This window comes from Ranitomeya variabilis, chromosome 2, assembly GCF_051348905.1.
Source record: "Ranitomeya variabilis isolate aRanVar5 chromosome 2, aRanVar5.hap1, whole genome shotgun sequence".
Classification (NCBI taxonomy): Eukaryota; Metazoa; Chordata; class Amphibia; order Anura; family Dendrobatidae; genus Ranitomeya; species Ranitomeya variabilis.
This window is the reverse complement of record NC_135233.1, coordinates 910,002,959-910,019,511: the sequence shown is the minus strand read 5'-3', so window position 1 is coordinate 910,019,511 and position 16,553 is coordinate 910,002,959. Positions and strand designations below refer to the sequence as shown.

The 16,553-nt window shown below is 49.4% G+C and overlaps 1 protein-coding gene across 1 annotated transcript in view; it reads left to right on the top strand.

Annotated features, from left to right (window-relative positions):
- The first annotated feature begins 936 nt into the window (after positions 1–936).
- The window catches only part of PRKCI (protein kinase C iota), a 114,982-nt gene continuing 99,365 nt past the window's right edge, over positions 937–16,553 (top strand). The window contains exon 1 of the mRNA XM_077290563.1: positions 937–1,429. Within this exon, the coding sequence (XP_077146678.1) occupies positions 1,350–1,429 (80 nt within the window). The 5' untranslated portion in view covers positions 937–1,349. The remainder of the gene's footprint in view (positions 1,430–16,553) is intronic.

Below are 16,553 nucleotides of genomic sequence, written 5' to 3'. Positions count from 1 at the left end.
ACTTCGGCATCGCTCCAGCGCCGTGATTGCAAAGTGTGACCGCAGTCTACGACGCTGGAGCGATAATCATACGACGCTGCGACGTCACGGATCGTGCCGTCGTAGCGATGAAAATGGTACTGTGTGACGGTACCCTTACACATACTGATGTAAAATACTGACCAAATACTGCTAGTGCGACGGCAGCCTCAGATAAAAAGGAACCTAGACATGTTTGGTGTCTATGAACTCGTAATTACCTGGAGAATGAAAATGGCTGGTCAGATTTAGCGAACCCAGCAAAAAAGCCAAACAAAAACCACGCAAGGGATTGCACTTTTTTGCAATTTCACCGCACTTGGAATTTTTTTCCCGTTTTCTAGTACACGACATGGTAAAACCAATGATGTCGTTCAAATGTACAACTCGTTTCGCAAAAAATAAGCCCTCACATGGCCATATTGACAGAAAAATAAAAAAGTTATGGCTCTGGGAAGGAGGGGAGCGATAAACGAACACGGAAAAATGGAAAATCCCACGGTCATGAAGGGGTTAATTGTGCTCTAAAGCTGCCTGGCCCCCGCACTGAGAGCCCCTCTGCCTGCAGGAATAAAATGTATTCCTCCCACTCCCAGAAGCCTTGGACTTTCAGGCACCACTCAGTACGTCAGGCGAACTATGGGAGACCCTGCGCCGATCTCGCCTGTGATTGGCTGCAGGGGTGACGCGATTGATGCAGGGGCTTGTTTCCACATGCGAGAATCACGTCCGTGTCTCGCATGTAGAAACCAAGCTCTGGTGTCTGCACTCAGGAGCGGAGCTGTGCGGCTCCATGTGTTCCTATGCGGCCGCACGCTCTGCTCCGGAGTGCAGACACCAGAGCTTGGTTTCTACATGCGAGACACGGACGTGATTCTCGCATGTGGAAACAAGCCCTAACATAGATTTTTGTCTCATCCTAACGCTTACACACTGCATGGTCTGCACAGATCTGCCGCAGTGAGCCGCCGTGCCCAGGGACGCCCGTCCTCCGCACACGCTGTGACCTGCAGCTGAACCGGCTACAGCCGGGACGTAACATCCGCTGAGTAGACGCCGGGCGGGCCCCGTGTGCTCACAGGGCTGAGCGGAGGGGTGCTGTGCAGAGTCACCGCCTCTCCCACCTATCCCCACACTGAGGCTGTGTGCAGGGCCGGGCAGGCCCTCCCCCGGATGTGTGCTGGTTGGTACGGTCTTCCCGGCTGTTCTAGGAGTCGGGACAGGGAACAGCAGTAAGGTGGGAGCGAGGGCCGAGGAGCGCACGGTGCCGCCGGGTGTCAGTCTGTCAGTGAGGGGCACAGCGGGCGCTGAGAGCTGCACCACTGGAGGACATGCCGACACAGAGGGACAGCACCATGTCCCAGCCCGCCGAGAACTCCCACCAAGTCCGGGTCAAGGCGTATTTCAAAGGGTGAGTAGTGCGGGGCAGTGTCTCCGCCTGGGGTGGGCTTCTCCTGGGTACCCTCAGTGGTCCACGGACTCCTCGCCCAGGGTCACTGGCACCAGTATCATGGTATGGCATCATAGGTGGATTCTGGGCAGACACCCATGTGGTTACACATAGTTTTGGTTCATGCTACCACTTGTTGCACTGATTCATGCTAAATGGAATTTTGGGCTCTGCGGGGGGAATCCGGGGCAGCAGCACTAGCGGTTCTGGGGGGGGGAGAACTCTGGGTCAGCGGTGCCGGTAACTCCGCCGGGAGGGAGAACCCTGGGTCAGTGGCGCCGGTAACTCCACCGGGAGGGAGAACCCTGGGTCAGCGGCGCCGGTAACTCCACCGGGAGGGAGAGCCCTGGGTCAGCGGCGCCGGTAACTCCACCGGGAGGGAGAGCCCTGGGTCAGCGGCGCCGGTAACTCCACCGGGAGGGAGAGCCCTGGGTCAGCGGCGCCGGTAACTCCACCGGGAGGGAGAGCCCTGGGTCAGCGGCGCCGGTAACTCCACCGGGAGGGAGAGCCCTGGGTCAGCGGCGCCGGTAACTCCACCGGGAGGGAGAGCCCTGGGTCAGCGGCGCCGGTAACTCCACCGGGAGGGAGAGCCCTGGGTCAGCGGCGCCGGTAACTCCACCGGGAGGGAGAGCCCTGGGTCAGCGGCGCCGGTAACTCCACCGGGAGGGAGAGCCCTGGGTCAGCGGCGCCGGTAACTCCACCGGGAGGGAGAGCCCTGGGTCAGCGGCGCCGGTAACTCCACCGGGAGGGAGAGCCCTGGGTCAGCGGCGCCGGTAACTCCACCGGGAGGGAGAGCCCTGGGTCAGCGGCGCCGGTAACTCCACCGGGAGGGAGAGCCCTGGGTCAGCGGCGCCGGTAACTCCACCGGGAGGGAGAGCCCTGGGTCAGCGGCGCCGGTAACTCCACCGGGAGGGAGAGCCCTGGGTCAGCGGCGCCGGTAACTCTGTTGGGAGGAAAACCCTGGGGCAGCGGCGCCGTGGGGGATGCCCAGTCACTATCTGAGTAATTTGACATGTATTGTATATATGACTACAACAATGGATGTAATAATTTAAAGTTCTGTGAGTTTTGTATTTATAGCAGCTGAGTAACCAATCAGCCCTTGTACAGCACTGGTATTGCTCTTACTTTCTATGCTGTATTTCATAGTAAACGCTACGGTAAGAAGCATGTGATAACTCCCCTCAGGGGCATAACTATAGGGGAGCACAATAGACGTGACACCTAGGCCTGCTGACTGCCATCACATACCGTAAGTAGACATCAGCATTGTGGCTGGTATACTTCTGGGGGGACCTCAGGTTATACCTCTATGTTCAATGTAGTAGGCATAGGAATCATTACCTCGCTACTCGCGTCGTCTAAAACACAATGTTTTTCTCCACGGTACTGTATGAGATCATGGTGATAAATGGCCACCAGACAACGCCATGAATAGCATACATGCGCCCTGCCACTATGTACCGCTATTTAGCATTTGTAGGAAGTTAGGGTGGGATGGTCTGAAAATGTTAGAACTTGTAGTACAAGTGTATTGTCAAAAAGGTGACATTCCACATCTTATGTTTCCCAACTGCAATGTCTCGAGAGCCTGCAAACGCTACAACTAGAAAAGAGTGAGAGTCACATTCAACTGCTGCAGCAGATCCACACATCATCCTGCCATTGGTCAGTGCTGCGTTCATTATCTGCATAGAAAATTATCACCTTGTCGTCAAGGTTGGTAGAGACCCCAATTATTGGGCACCCTGTCAATCATCTGATGAATATACCATGAAGGGGGCTGTATGAAACGGATAAGAAATCAATACAGTGAAAACCAACTATTGTCACAGTGGAAAGTACATAATTGCGCATCACTCTGAAGCGCCAACAGTGTCCATGGTTTACATATACAGGCTTGATGTGCCCTACGTGATGACTCGCTTCTCATTGCCAGGAGCAGGCCACCCTGTGAGATCAACCAATTGTGGGGAACACTTCCATTAGTGTTCCGTGTGCCGCCATATTCCATTACACTTCCATTAGTGTTTCGTGTGCCGGCATATTCCATTACACTTCCAGTAGTTTCCGTGTGCCGCCATATTCCATAACACTTCCATTAGTGTTTCGTGTGCCGCCATATTCCATTACACTTCCAGTAGTGTTCCGTGTGCCGCCATATTCCATTACACTTCCAGTAGTGTTCCGTGTGCCGCCATATTCCATTACACTTCCATTAGTGTTCTGTGTGCCGCCATATTCCATTACACTTTCATTAGTGTTCCGTGTGCCGCCATATTCCATTACACTTCCATTAGTGTTTCGTGTGCCGCCATATTCCATTACACTTCCATTAGTGTTTCGTGTGCCGCCATATTCCATTACACTTCCAGTAGTGTTCCGTGTGCCGCCATATTCCATTACACTTCCAGTAGTGTTCCGTGTGCCGGCATATTCCATTACACTTCCAGTAGTGTTCCGTGTGCTGCCATATTCCATTACACTTCCATTACTGTCCTGTGTGCCGCCATATTCCATTACACTTCCATTAGTGTCCTGTGTGCCGCCATATTCCATTACACTTCCATTAGTGTTTCGTGTGCCGCCATATTCCATAACACTTCCATTAGTGTTCTGTGTGCCGCCATATTCCATTACACTTCCATTAGTGTCCCGTGTGCCGCCATATTCCATTACACTTCCATTAGTGTTTCGTGTGCCGCCATATTCCATTACACTTCCAGTAGTGTTCCGTGTGCCGCCATATTCCATTACACTTCCAGTAGTGTTCCGTGTGCCGCCATATTCCATTACACTTCCAGTAGTGTTCCGTGTGCCGGCATATTCCATTACACTTCCAGTAGTGTTCCGTGTGCTGCCATATTCCATTACACTTCCATTAGTGTCCCGTGTGCTGCCATATTCCATTACACTTCCATTAGTGTCCTGTGTGCCGCCATATTCCATTACACTTCCAGTAGTGTTCCGTGTGCCGCCATATTCCATTACACTTCCATTAGTGTCCTGTGTGCCGCCATATTCCATTACACTTCCAGTAGTGTTCCGTGTGCCGCCATATTCCATTACACTTCCAGTAGTGTTCCGTGTGCCGCCATATTCCATTACACTTCCATTACTGTCCTGTGTGCCGCCATATTCCATTACACTTCCATTAGTGTTTCGTGTGCCGGCATATTCCATTACACTTCCAGTAGTTTCCGTGTGCCGCCATATTCCATAACACTTCCATTAGTGTTTCGTGTGCCGCCATATTCCATTACACTTCCAGTAGTGTTCCGTGTGCCGCCATATTCCATTACACTTCCAGTAGTGTTCCGTGTGCCGCCATATTCCATTACACTTCCATTAGTGTTCTGTGTGCCGCCATATTCCATTACACTTTCATTAGTGTTCCGTGTGCCGCCATATTCCATTACACTTCCATTAGTGTTTCGTGTGCCGCCATATTCCATTACACTTCCATTAGTGTTTCGTGTGCCGCCATATTCCATTACACTTCCAGTAGTGTTCCGTGTGCCGCCATATTCCATTACACTTCCAGTAGTGTTCCGTGTGCCGGCATATTCCATTACACTTCCAGTAGTGTTCCGTGTGCTGCCATATTCCATTACACTTCCATTACTGTCCTGTGTGCCGCCATATTCCATTACACTTCCATTAGTGTTTCGTGTGCCGCCATATTCCATAACACTTCCATTAGTGTTCTGTGTGCCGCCATATTCCATTACACTTCCATTAGTGTCCCGTGTGCCGCCATATTCCATTACACTTCCATTAGTGTTTCGTGTGCCGCCATATTCCATTACACTTCCAGTAGTGTTCCGTGTGCCGCCATATTCCATTACACTTCCAGTAGTGTTCCGTGTGCCGCCATATTCCATTACACTTCCAGTAGTGTTCCGTGTGCCGGCATATTCCATTACACTTCCAGTAGTGTTCCGTGTGCTGCCATATTCCATTACACTTCCATTAGTGTCCTGTGTGCTGCCATATTCCATTACACTTCCATTAGTGTCCTGTGTGCCGCCATATTCCATTACACTTCCAGTAGTGTTCCGTGTGCCGCCATATTCCATTACACTTCCATTAGTGTCCTGTGTGCCGCCATATTCCATTACACTTCCAGTAGTGTTCCGTGTGCCGCCATATTCCATTACACTTCCAGTAGTGTTCCGTGTGCCGCCATATTCCATTACACTTCCATTACTGTCCTGTGTGCCGCCATATTCCATTACACTTCCATTAGTGTTCCGTGTGCCGCCATATTCCATTACACTTCCATTAGTGTCCCGTGTGCCGCCACATTCCATTACACTTCAAGTAGTGTTCCGTGTGCTGCCATATTCCATTACACTTCCATTAGTGAACTGTGTGCTGCCATATTCCATTACACTTCCATTAGTGTTCCGTGTGCCGCCATATTCCATTACACTTCCAGTAGTTTCCGTGTGCCACCATCTTCCATTAGTGTTCCATGTGCCTCCATATTCCATTACACTTCCATTAGTGTTCCGTGTGCCGCCATATGGTACCTCAGTGACTACTTCTTTAGCAGAAACCTGATGTGTTGAAGCAATGGAATTAGGCAATGTTTTGCTCTTTTCACAAATCCTAGTTAAAGCTGTAAAGAAAAATACCTGTGCAAGGAAAGTGTAATGGGGATAAATCATGAGCCGATACAATGCAGAAACTGTGCAAATTTTAATTAGAAAAACCACAAACGGCAGCCTTCTATCAGCTCATCTTGGCCCATATCTGCGACAGCCTCAGAAGTGATGTGAGCACATTTCTCTTTTCGCCTGTTTTTTCTTAACATGGCACCTATAAGTACCAAGTTGCATTTCTTCTGCCCACCAAGCCCCATCACTGGCCTCTAAGGCCGGGGTCACACTAGCGTATAACATGGCCGAGTGCTTCTGATGTTTATCAGACAGCCATGTTTTTCTGTGGGGCAATACTGAACGCAGCAATAGATATATATCCCTCTATAGGAGGTGATCTATTGGCTCTCCTATGGAGTGAGTGATATACATCTGCTGGGTAGATGAATGGTGGACCATTCGGAAGAATTGTGAAGACCAAAGAAAAAAAGCCAAACGTCATCAACAAGGAAAGTTGGTATCTATATGTATAATTGTCTAAGGGGTACTTCCGTCTGTTTGTAACGGAAATCCCGCGTCGCTGATTGGTCCCGGCCGTGACCAATTAGTGACGTGCACAGTCCGGCCGTGATTTCGCCCTTCCCTACTCCCCTCCAGTCAGTGCCCCCTCCCTACTCCCCAGTCAGTGCCCCCATAGCGGTTTAGCAGTTCGTTAAACGGACTGCGATACACCGCGGCATAACGCGGTGTAACGCAGTCTGTTAACGCTGCTTATTAACCCTGTGTGACCAACTTTTTACTATTGATGCTGCCTATGCAGCATCAATAGTAAAAAGATCTAATGTTAAAAATAATAAAAAAAAAAAAAATCATTATTCTCACCTTCCGGCGCCTTTCCCGCTCCTCGCGACGCTCCGGTCCCAAGAATCCATTGCGGCAATGACCGGAGATGGCATAGCGGTCTCGCGAGATATTGATGTAGCGGTCTCGCTAGACCGCTACATCATCACGTGTTATTGCCGCAATGCATTCTTGGGACTGGAGCATCGCGAGGAGCATCGCTAAATGCCTGGGCTGGATCCGGGGGCCGCCGGAAAGTGAGTATATAACTATTTTTTATTTTAATTCTTTTTATAATAGGGATATGGTGCCCACATTGCTGTATACTACGTGGGCTGTGTTATATACACTGTGTTCCAAATTATGATGCAAATAATATTTCCTCATATTTTCTCTAAATTACCTACCTGAATTGCAGTCATTGTTATTTTCCAGTCATCTACTATTCTAGTATAATTGGAATGTTTTGGAACAAACTGCCTATGAAAACAGTATCTTTTTTAAAAAAATAAACACTCAAAATGCATGTTCCAAATTATTATGCACAGCAGAGTTTTCAACCTTTTTTATTTTATTTTGAACAAACAAATGGTCAATTGTGAAGTTATAAGCATTATCAGCTTATTACAAAATGAAATCAAACAGTTTTCAAGTGAAAACTTTATTCTAGGTGATGTTACACTTGCACATAGGACCCCTTGTTCGAAAGAAGCTTCTGAACTCTCGTCCATTGAATTTGTCAGTTTTTGGATGGTTTCTGCTTCAATTGTTTTGCATGTGGACAGAATCCCCTCCCAGAGCTGTTGCTTAGGTGTGAACTGCCTCCCACCATCATAGACACTCTTTTTGATGATGCTCCAGAGGTTCTCAATGGGGTTGAGGTCAGGGGAAGATGGTGGCCACACCATAAGTTTGTCCTCTTTTATGCCCATAGCAGCCAGAGATGCAGATGTGTTTTTTGCAGCATGAGACGGTGCATTATCATGCATGAAAATGATCTTGCTGCGGAAAGCATGGTTCTTCCTCTTGAACCATGGCAGGAAGTGTTGTTTTAGAAACTCCACATAGATTATGGAGTTCATCTTTACCCCTTCAGGAATCATAAAGGGGCTGACAATCTCTCTCCCCATGATTCCAGCCTAAAACATTACTCCACCTCCTCCTTGTTGGCGCCTTAGCCGTGTTTTCATGGGGTGTCCATCAACCAGCCATCCTCCACTCCATCCATCTGGACCATTGAGCATTGCACGGCACTCATCGGTGAACAAAACAGTTTGGAAGTCAGTCTTCATGTATCGTTTGGCCCACTGGAGCCGTTTCTGCTTGTGTGCAGTGGATAGAGGTGGTCGACAGGATGGCTTCGCACCTCTGAAGGACCCTGCATCTTGTTGTTCTGAGGACGTTGGAGGCACCAGGAGCTTCAAAAACTTGTCTGCTGCTATGACAAGGCATTTTTGCAGCTGCTCTTTTAACCTTACGCAATTGCCTGTTGGAAAGAGTCCTCAATTTTTCCTTATCAGCACGCACACGTGTGTGCTGGGAATCAGCTACATACTTCTTGATTGTGCGATGATCACGATGAAGTGTCTTGGCAATGTTGATTGTAGTCATGCCTTGACCTAAATACTCCACAATTTGTTGCTTCTCAGCAGCCGACACATCCTTTTTCTTTCCCATTTTGGCAAAAAATGTAGGCTGCTTAATAATGTGGAACATCCTTCTTAAGTAGTCTTGCCTTTATTTGGACACACCTGCCAAACTAATTTGCACAGGTATCTGCAATTGCTTTCAGTGATATAAAGAGCCCTGACACACATCACCATCAATGAGTTTAAATGACAAAAAAATTCTAACCTTATCACTCCTAAACTCTTTGTGCGTAATAATTTGGAACACAGTGTACTGCATGGACTGTTATATACTGCGTGGCCTGTGCTATATACTACGTGCCTGTGCTATATACTACGTCTCTGTGCTATATACTACGTGCCTGTGGTATATACTACGTCTCTGTGCTATATACTACGTCTCTGTGCTATATACTACGTCTCTGTGCTATATACTACGTCTCTGTGCTATATACTACGTCTCTGTGCTATATACTACGTCTCTGTGCTATATACTACGTCTCTGTGCTATATACTACGTCTCTGTGCTATATACTACGTCTCTGTGCTATATACTACGTCTCTGTGCTATATACTACGTCTCTGTGCTATATACTACGTCTCTGTGCTATATACTACGTCTCTGTGCTATATACTACGTCTCTGTGCTATATACTACGTCTCTGTGCTATATACTATGTGGCTGTGCAATATACTTATGGGCTGTGTTATTTACTGCGTGGCCTGTGCAATATACTGCGTGGCCTGTGCAATATACTACGTGGCCTGTGCAATATACTACGTGGCTGTGCAGTATACTACGTGAGCTGTGCAGTATACTACGTGAGCTGTGCAGTATACTACGTGAGCTGTGCAATATACTACGTGAGCTGGGCTATGTGCTGCGGGGCTGGGCTATGTGCTGCGGGGCTGGGCTATGTGCTGCGGGGCCTGTGCTATATACTACTATACATATTCTAGAATACCCGAGGCGTTAGAATCGGGTCAACATCTAGTAATAAATATAAAGGTAAAATACAAGAGTGGTAAGAGGTAGCACCACATACACGAGGTGCCCTTAGGCTGTGTGCACACTTTGCTGATTTTTCGCGTTTTTTTCGCGGTTTTTCCCGATTAAAAACGCTATAAAACCGCAAAAAAAACAGCATACAATATGCATTCCATCATTTAGAATGAATTCCGCAAGTTTTGTGCACATGATGCATTTTTTTTTCCGCGAAACGAAAAACGCAGCATGTTCATTAACCCCTTCCCGACCTGTGACACAGCGTATGCGTCATGAAAGGGTTTTCACTTTGTTACATGCTTGTGGTTATCTGAGGACTATTTGATCCTTTTTGTTTTTGGGGGATTGTTTGGTGTGCCACTTTTTCGCCTGGTCTGTATATGGGCAGCTTGATCACTTAGAGTGATAGACTCGGTGTTCATGTCAGCTTGCGTAAGCTGTGTGATAATAATGATGGTTGAATCTTGGTCCATGTGTACCATCTTGGAAATAGGACTATTTATTTATTGATGCATATATATATGTTTGTGGGTTCTACCTATGTATATATTGTTGTGCTTTTAAATACTACCGGCATACCTTCCATTGTTACTATCTTTGAGGTTTTATTATTCGTCCTTTTGTGACTTGCTGGGTTTGCATGTATTTATATATATACCTCTATAGCACCACGCTTCCATCTATGGTTCCCACTATGCCCATGTGGGTGTTTTTCATACCATATTTTCTCATCAATATGCTGTCCATATAGGATTCTTAGGACCAGGTGTACACCTATTTATATATTGTTCCCCTTGTATTTTGTTTTCAGGCATGTGGCCCTATTCTGGGCATGTACTGTTTTTAAATGTTTTTAAATTGTTTTTCCTGTGTTATACCTTAATAAAATAATGTGATTTTTTGTATACATTCCTGCTGTTTGGTGATCCCCATTTTCTTTATGGCCTTTGCTGCTTTCTTTTTTCTTTGTATCTTCATATTCTAAGGCCTAGGTTGGATCCCAAAACTATATATCTGTGGTGCCCCCATACATGTATATATTTTGTGCGTCATGAAAGTCGGTGCCAATCCGACCTGTGACGCATATGCTGTGTCACAGAATGATCGCGTCCCTGCAGATCGGGTGAAGGGGTTAACTCCCATTTTACCCGATCTGCAGAGACAGGGGGAGTGGTACTTCAGCCCAGGGGGGGTGGCTTCACCCCCCCGTGGCTACGATCGCTCTGATTGGCCGTTGAAACTGAAACTGCCAATCAGAGCGATTTGTAATATTTCACCTATGAAAATGGTGAAATATTACAATCCAGCCATGGCCGATGCTGCAATAGCATCTGCCATGGCTGGAGACCCCGATCTGCCCCCACCCCACCGATCACCTCCCCAGTCGTCCTTTTTGCCCCGATCTCCGTTCCGCTCCCCTCCTCCCTCCTGTCGGCTCCCCCGGTCCTCCTGTCCGCTCCCCAGGTCCTCCGATTTTCCCCCCCCCCCGTGTTCCAAGCCCACCCCCCCATACTTACCTAGCTCCGATGTCCCTCCCGGTGTCCGGCCGTCTTCTTCATGGGCGCCGCCATCTTGGAAAATGGCGGGCGCATGCGCAGTGCGCCCGCCGAATCTGCCAGCCGGCAGATTCGTTCCTGCACATTTTGGTCGCTGTGATAAGTTCACAGCGATCAAAATAAAAAAAATAGTAAATAAATCCCCCCCCTTTATCACCCCCATAATAAAATATAGAAAATATAATTATTTTTATTGTTTTTCCATTAGGGGTAGGGTTAGGGCTAGGGTTGCACTTAGGGCTAGGGTTGCGGTTAGGGCTAGGGTTGCACTTAGGGCTAGGGTTGCACTTAGGGCTAGGGTTGCACTTAGGGCTAGGGTTGCACTTAGGGCTAGGGTTGCACTTAGGGCTAGGGTTGCACTTAGGGCTAGGGTTGCACTTAGGGCTAGGGTTGCACTTAGGGCTAGGGTTGCACTTAGGGCTAGGGTTGCACTTAGGGCTAGGGTTGCACTTAGGGCTAGGGTTGCACTTAGGGCTAGGGTTGCACTTAGGGCTAGGGTTGCACTTAGGGCTAGGGTTGCACTTAGGGCTAGGGTTGCACTTAGGGCTAGGGTTGCACTTAGGGCTAGGGTTGCACTTAGGGCTAGGGTTGCACTTAGGGCTAGGGTTGCACTTAGGGCTAGGGTTGCACTTAGGGCTAGGGTTGCACTTAGGGCTAGGGTTGCACTTAGGGCTAGGGTTGCACTTAGGGCTAGGGTTGCACTTAGGGCTAGGGTTGCACTTAGGGCTAGGGTTGCACTTAGGGCTAGGGTTGCACTTAGGGCTAGGGTTGCACTTAGGGCTAGGGTTGCACTTAGGGCTAGGGTTGCACTTAGGGCTAGGGTTGCACTTAGGGCTAGGGTTGCACTTAGGGCTAGGGTTGCACTTAGGGCTAGGGTTGCACTTAGGGCTAGGGTTGCACTTAGGGCTAGGGTTGCACTTAGGGCTAGGGTTGCACTTAGGGCTAGGGTTGCACTTAGGGCTAGGGTTGCACTTAGGGCTAGGGTTGCACTTAGGGCTAGGGTTGCACTTAGGGCTAGGGTTGCACTTAGGGCTAGGGTTGCACTTAGGGCTAGGGTTGCACTTAGGGCTAGGGTTGCACTTAGGGCTAGGGTTGCACTTAGGGCTAGGGTTGCACTTAGGGCTAGGGTTGCACTTAGGGCTAGGGTTGCACTTAGGGCTAGGGTTGCACTTAGGGCTAGGGTTGCACTTAGGGCTAGGGTTGCACTTAGGGCTAGGGCTGCACTTAGGGCTAGGGCTGCACTTAGGGCTAGGGTTGCACTTAGGGCTGCACTTAGGGCTAGGGTTGCACTTAGGGTTGCACTTAGGGTTCCACTTAGGGCTAGGGTTGCACTTAGGGTTGCACTTAGGGCTAGGGTTGCACTTAGGGTTGCACTTAGGGCTAGGGTTGCACTTAGGGTTGCACTTAGGGCTAGGGTTGCACTTAGGGTTGCACTTAGGGCTAGGGTTGCACTTAGGGTTGCACTTAGGGCTAGGGTTGCACTTAGGGTTGCACTTAGGGTTGCACTTAGGGTTGCACTTAGGGTTGCACTTAGGGTTGCACTTAGGGCTAGGGTTGCACTTAGGGCTAGGGTTGCACTTAGGGTTGCACTTAGGGCTAGGGTTGCACTTAGGGTTGCACTTAGGGCTAGGGTTGCACTTAGGGTTGCACTTAGGGTTCCACTTAGGGCTAGGGTTGCACTTAGGGTTGCACTTAGGGTTGCACTTAGGGCTAGGGTTGCACTTAGGGTTGCACTTAGGGCTAGGGTTGCACTTAGGGCTAGGGTTGCACTTAGGGCTAGGGTTGCACTTAGGGCTAGGGTTGCACTTAGGGCTAGGGTTGCACTTAGGGCTAGGGTTGCACTTAGGGCTAGGGTTGCACTTAGGGCTAGGGTTGCACTTAGGGCTAGGGTTGCACTTAGGGCTAGGGTTGCACTTAGGGCTAGGGTTGCACTTAGGGCTAGGGTTGCACTTAGGGCTAGGGTTGCACTTAGGGTTGCACTTAGGGCTAGGGTTGCACTTAGGGTTGCACTTAGGGCTAGGGTTGCACTTAGGGTTGCACTTAGGGTTCCACTTAGGGCTAGGGTTGCACTTAGGGTTGCACTTAGGGTTGCACTTAGGGCTAGGGTTGCACTTAGGGTTGCACTTAGGGCTAGGGTTGCACTTAGGGCTAGGGTTGCACTTAGGGCTAGGGTTGCACTTAGGGCTAGGGTTGCACTTAGGGCTAGGGTTGCACTTAGGGCTAGGGTTGCACTTAGGGCTAGGGTTGCACTTAGGGCTAGGGTTGCACTTAGGGCTAGGGTTGCACTTAGGGCTAGGGTTGCACTTAGGGCTAGGGTTGCACTTAGGGCTAGGGTTGCACTTAGGGCTAGGGTTGCACTTAGGGCTAGGGTTAGAATTAGGGCTAGAATTAGGCTATGTGCACACGGTGCGGATTGGTCGCTGCGGATTCGTATCAGTTTTCCATCACGTTTACAGTACCACGTAAACCTATGGAAAACCAAATCCGCTGTGCCCATGGTGCGGAAAATACAGCGCGGAAACGCTGCGTTGTATTTTCCGCAGCATGTCAATTCTTTGTGCAATTCCGCAGCGTTTTACACCTGCTCCATAATAGGAATCCGCAGGTGAAATCCACACAAAAAACACTGTAAATCCGCGGTAAATCAGCAGGTAAAGCGCAGTGCGTTTTACCTGCAGATTTTTCAAAAACTGCGGAAAAATCCACACAAATCCGCAACGTGAGCACATAGCCTTAGGGTTAGGGTTGGAATTAGGGGTAAGACTAGGGTTAGGGATGTGTTGGGGTTAGTGTTGGAGTTAGAATTGAGGGGTTTCCACTTTTTAGGCACATCAGGGGGTCTCCAAACGCGACACGGCGCCACCATTGATTCCAGCAAATCTTGCGTTGAAAAAGTAAAATGGTGCTCTCTCCCTTCCGAGCCCCGACGGGTGCCCAAACAGTGGTTTACCCCCACATATGGGGTACCAGCGTACTCAGGAGAAACTGATCAACAACTTTTGGGGTCCAATTTCTCCTGTAACCCTTGGGAAAATAAAAAATTGCGGGCTAAAAAATTATTTTTGAGGAAAGAAAAATGATTTTTTATTTTCACGGCTCTGCGTTATAAACTTCTGTGAAGCACTTGTTGGTTTAACCCCTTAACGACCGCCGATACGCCTTTTAACGGCGGCCGCTAAGGGTACTTAAACCACAGCGCCGTTAATTAACGGCGCTGTGGAAAAAGTGAATAGCGCCCCCCAGAGTCGGATTTTCTCTGGGGTCTCGGTTGCCGAGGGTAGCCGAGACCCCAGAGAACATGATTCGGGGGTTTTTTACCGACCCCCGAGTTGCGATCGCCGGTAATTAACCGTTTACCGGCGGTCGCAACAAAAAAAAAAAAAAACGCGATTTGCCGTTTAATTTCTCTGTCCTCCGATGTGATCGCACATCGGAGGACAGAGAAATGTGGTCCCCGATGGCCCCCAATAGCCCCCCAATACTTACCTACCTCCCCCGGTGCTCCTCGTGTCTCCCCATGGGCGCCGCCATCTTTTTTCCGGGAAAAAATGGCGGGCGCACGCGCAGTGCGCCCGCCGCCCGGCACCCGGATGTTCTTTGGGGTCTCGGCTGCCGGGGGTAGCCGAGACCCCAAAGAACATGATCGGGGTCGATTTGCACCGACCCCTGCTTTGCGATCGCCGGTAATTAACAGTTTACCGGCGACCGCAAAAAAAAAAAAAAAAAAAAGCGATCAGTTATTTCTCTGTCCTCTGATGTGATCGCACATCAGAGGACAGAGAAATAGGGGGATTCGGGGACCCTATCATACTCACCCGGGGTCCCTGGGTCCTCTTCTGTCTTCTCCTGCCAGCCGGCTTTTTCATCATGGCGGGCGCATGCGCAGTGCGCCCGCCATCTGCTGCCATCTGCCGGCCGGCAGGAGAAGACAAGTTGGGGCTAAAATTAGGGTTAGGGTTAGAGTTAGGGTTAGGGTTAGAGTTAGGGTTAGGGTTGGGGCTAAATTTAGGGTTAGGGTTAGGGCTAGGGTTAGGGTTAGGCTACTTTCACACTAGCGTTTTTTGGCTTCCGTCGCAATGCGTCGTTGGAGAAAAAACGCATCCTGCAAAAGTGCTTGCAGGATGCGTTTTTTCTCCATTGGCTTGCATTAGCGACGCATTGCGACGGATTGCCACATGTCGCATCCGTCGTGCGACGGATGCGTCGTGCTTCGGCGGACCGTCGACACAAAAAAAACTACATGTAACTTTTTTGTGCGACGTGTCCCACATATTTCAGTGCCACGTGCCACGTATTTAAGTGACACGTGCCACGTATCAAAGTGCCACGTGCCACATATTTCAGTGCCACGTATCAAAGTGCCACGTGCCACGTATCAAAGTGCCACGTGCCACGTATCAAAGTGCCACGTGCCACGTATCAAAGTGCCACGTGCCACATATTTCAGTGCCACGTGCCACGTATCAAAGTGCCACGTGCCACGTATCAAAGTGCCACGTGCCACATCTTTCAGTGCCACGTATTTAAGAGACACGTGCCACGTATCAAAGTGCCACGTGCCACATATTTCAGTGCCACGTGCCACGTATTTAAGTGACACGTGCCACGTATCAAAGTGCCACGTGCCACATATTTCAGTGCCACGTATCAAAGTGCCACGTATCAAAGTGCCACGTATCAAAGTGCCACGTGCCACGTATCAAAGTGCCACGTGCCACATATTTCAGTGCCACGTGCCACGTATCAAAGTGCCACGTGCCACGTATCAAAGTGCCACGTGCCACATCTTTCAGTGCCACGTGCCACGTATTTAAGTGACACGTGCCACGTATCAAAGTGCCACGTATCACGTATTTCAGTGCCACGTATTTAAGTGACACGTATCACGTATAAGTGCCACGTGTCACGTATTTAATTGCCACATATTTAAGTGCCACGTATCAAGATTTTCCATGGAGAACAGACACATCCAGAGATATGTCTGCTCTCCACGGCTGCAGCAACACACTGACAGGAGCCATAGTTCCTGTCGGTGTGTCACTGCGCATGCGCGAGCGAGTTTACCGGCGGTCATTGACCCCGGCACTCTCGCTTAACGGCAGTGCTGCGTGGGAAAGTTCAACGCAGCTGTACTGCTGTTAACCGAGACGCCGGAGTCATTGAACTCCGGAACAGTACGCGATACACTGCTAGGAGCTTCGCTCCTGGCAGTGTATCGCCGGAGAGCAGCCGATCGGCGTGGGACACTCGTTTTATGGATTCTGCGGACAGGGAGTATGAATTTGGTTTATTATTTTTGGATTTTTTCCTGGAGGATCGAGGGCTTCGCCTACAAGTGTGCTGTTGGTGAGTATATACTCTGTGTTATATGTTGTATGTACTGTGTGTCATGTATGTGTATTGTGTGTAGGTGTTTTGTGTAACTTTACAATTGTGCTAAGTCGCCGGACA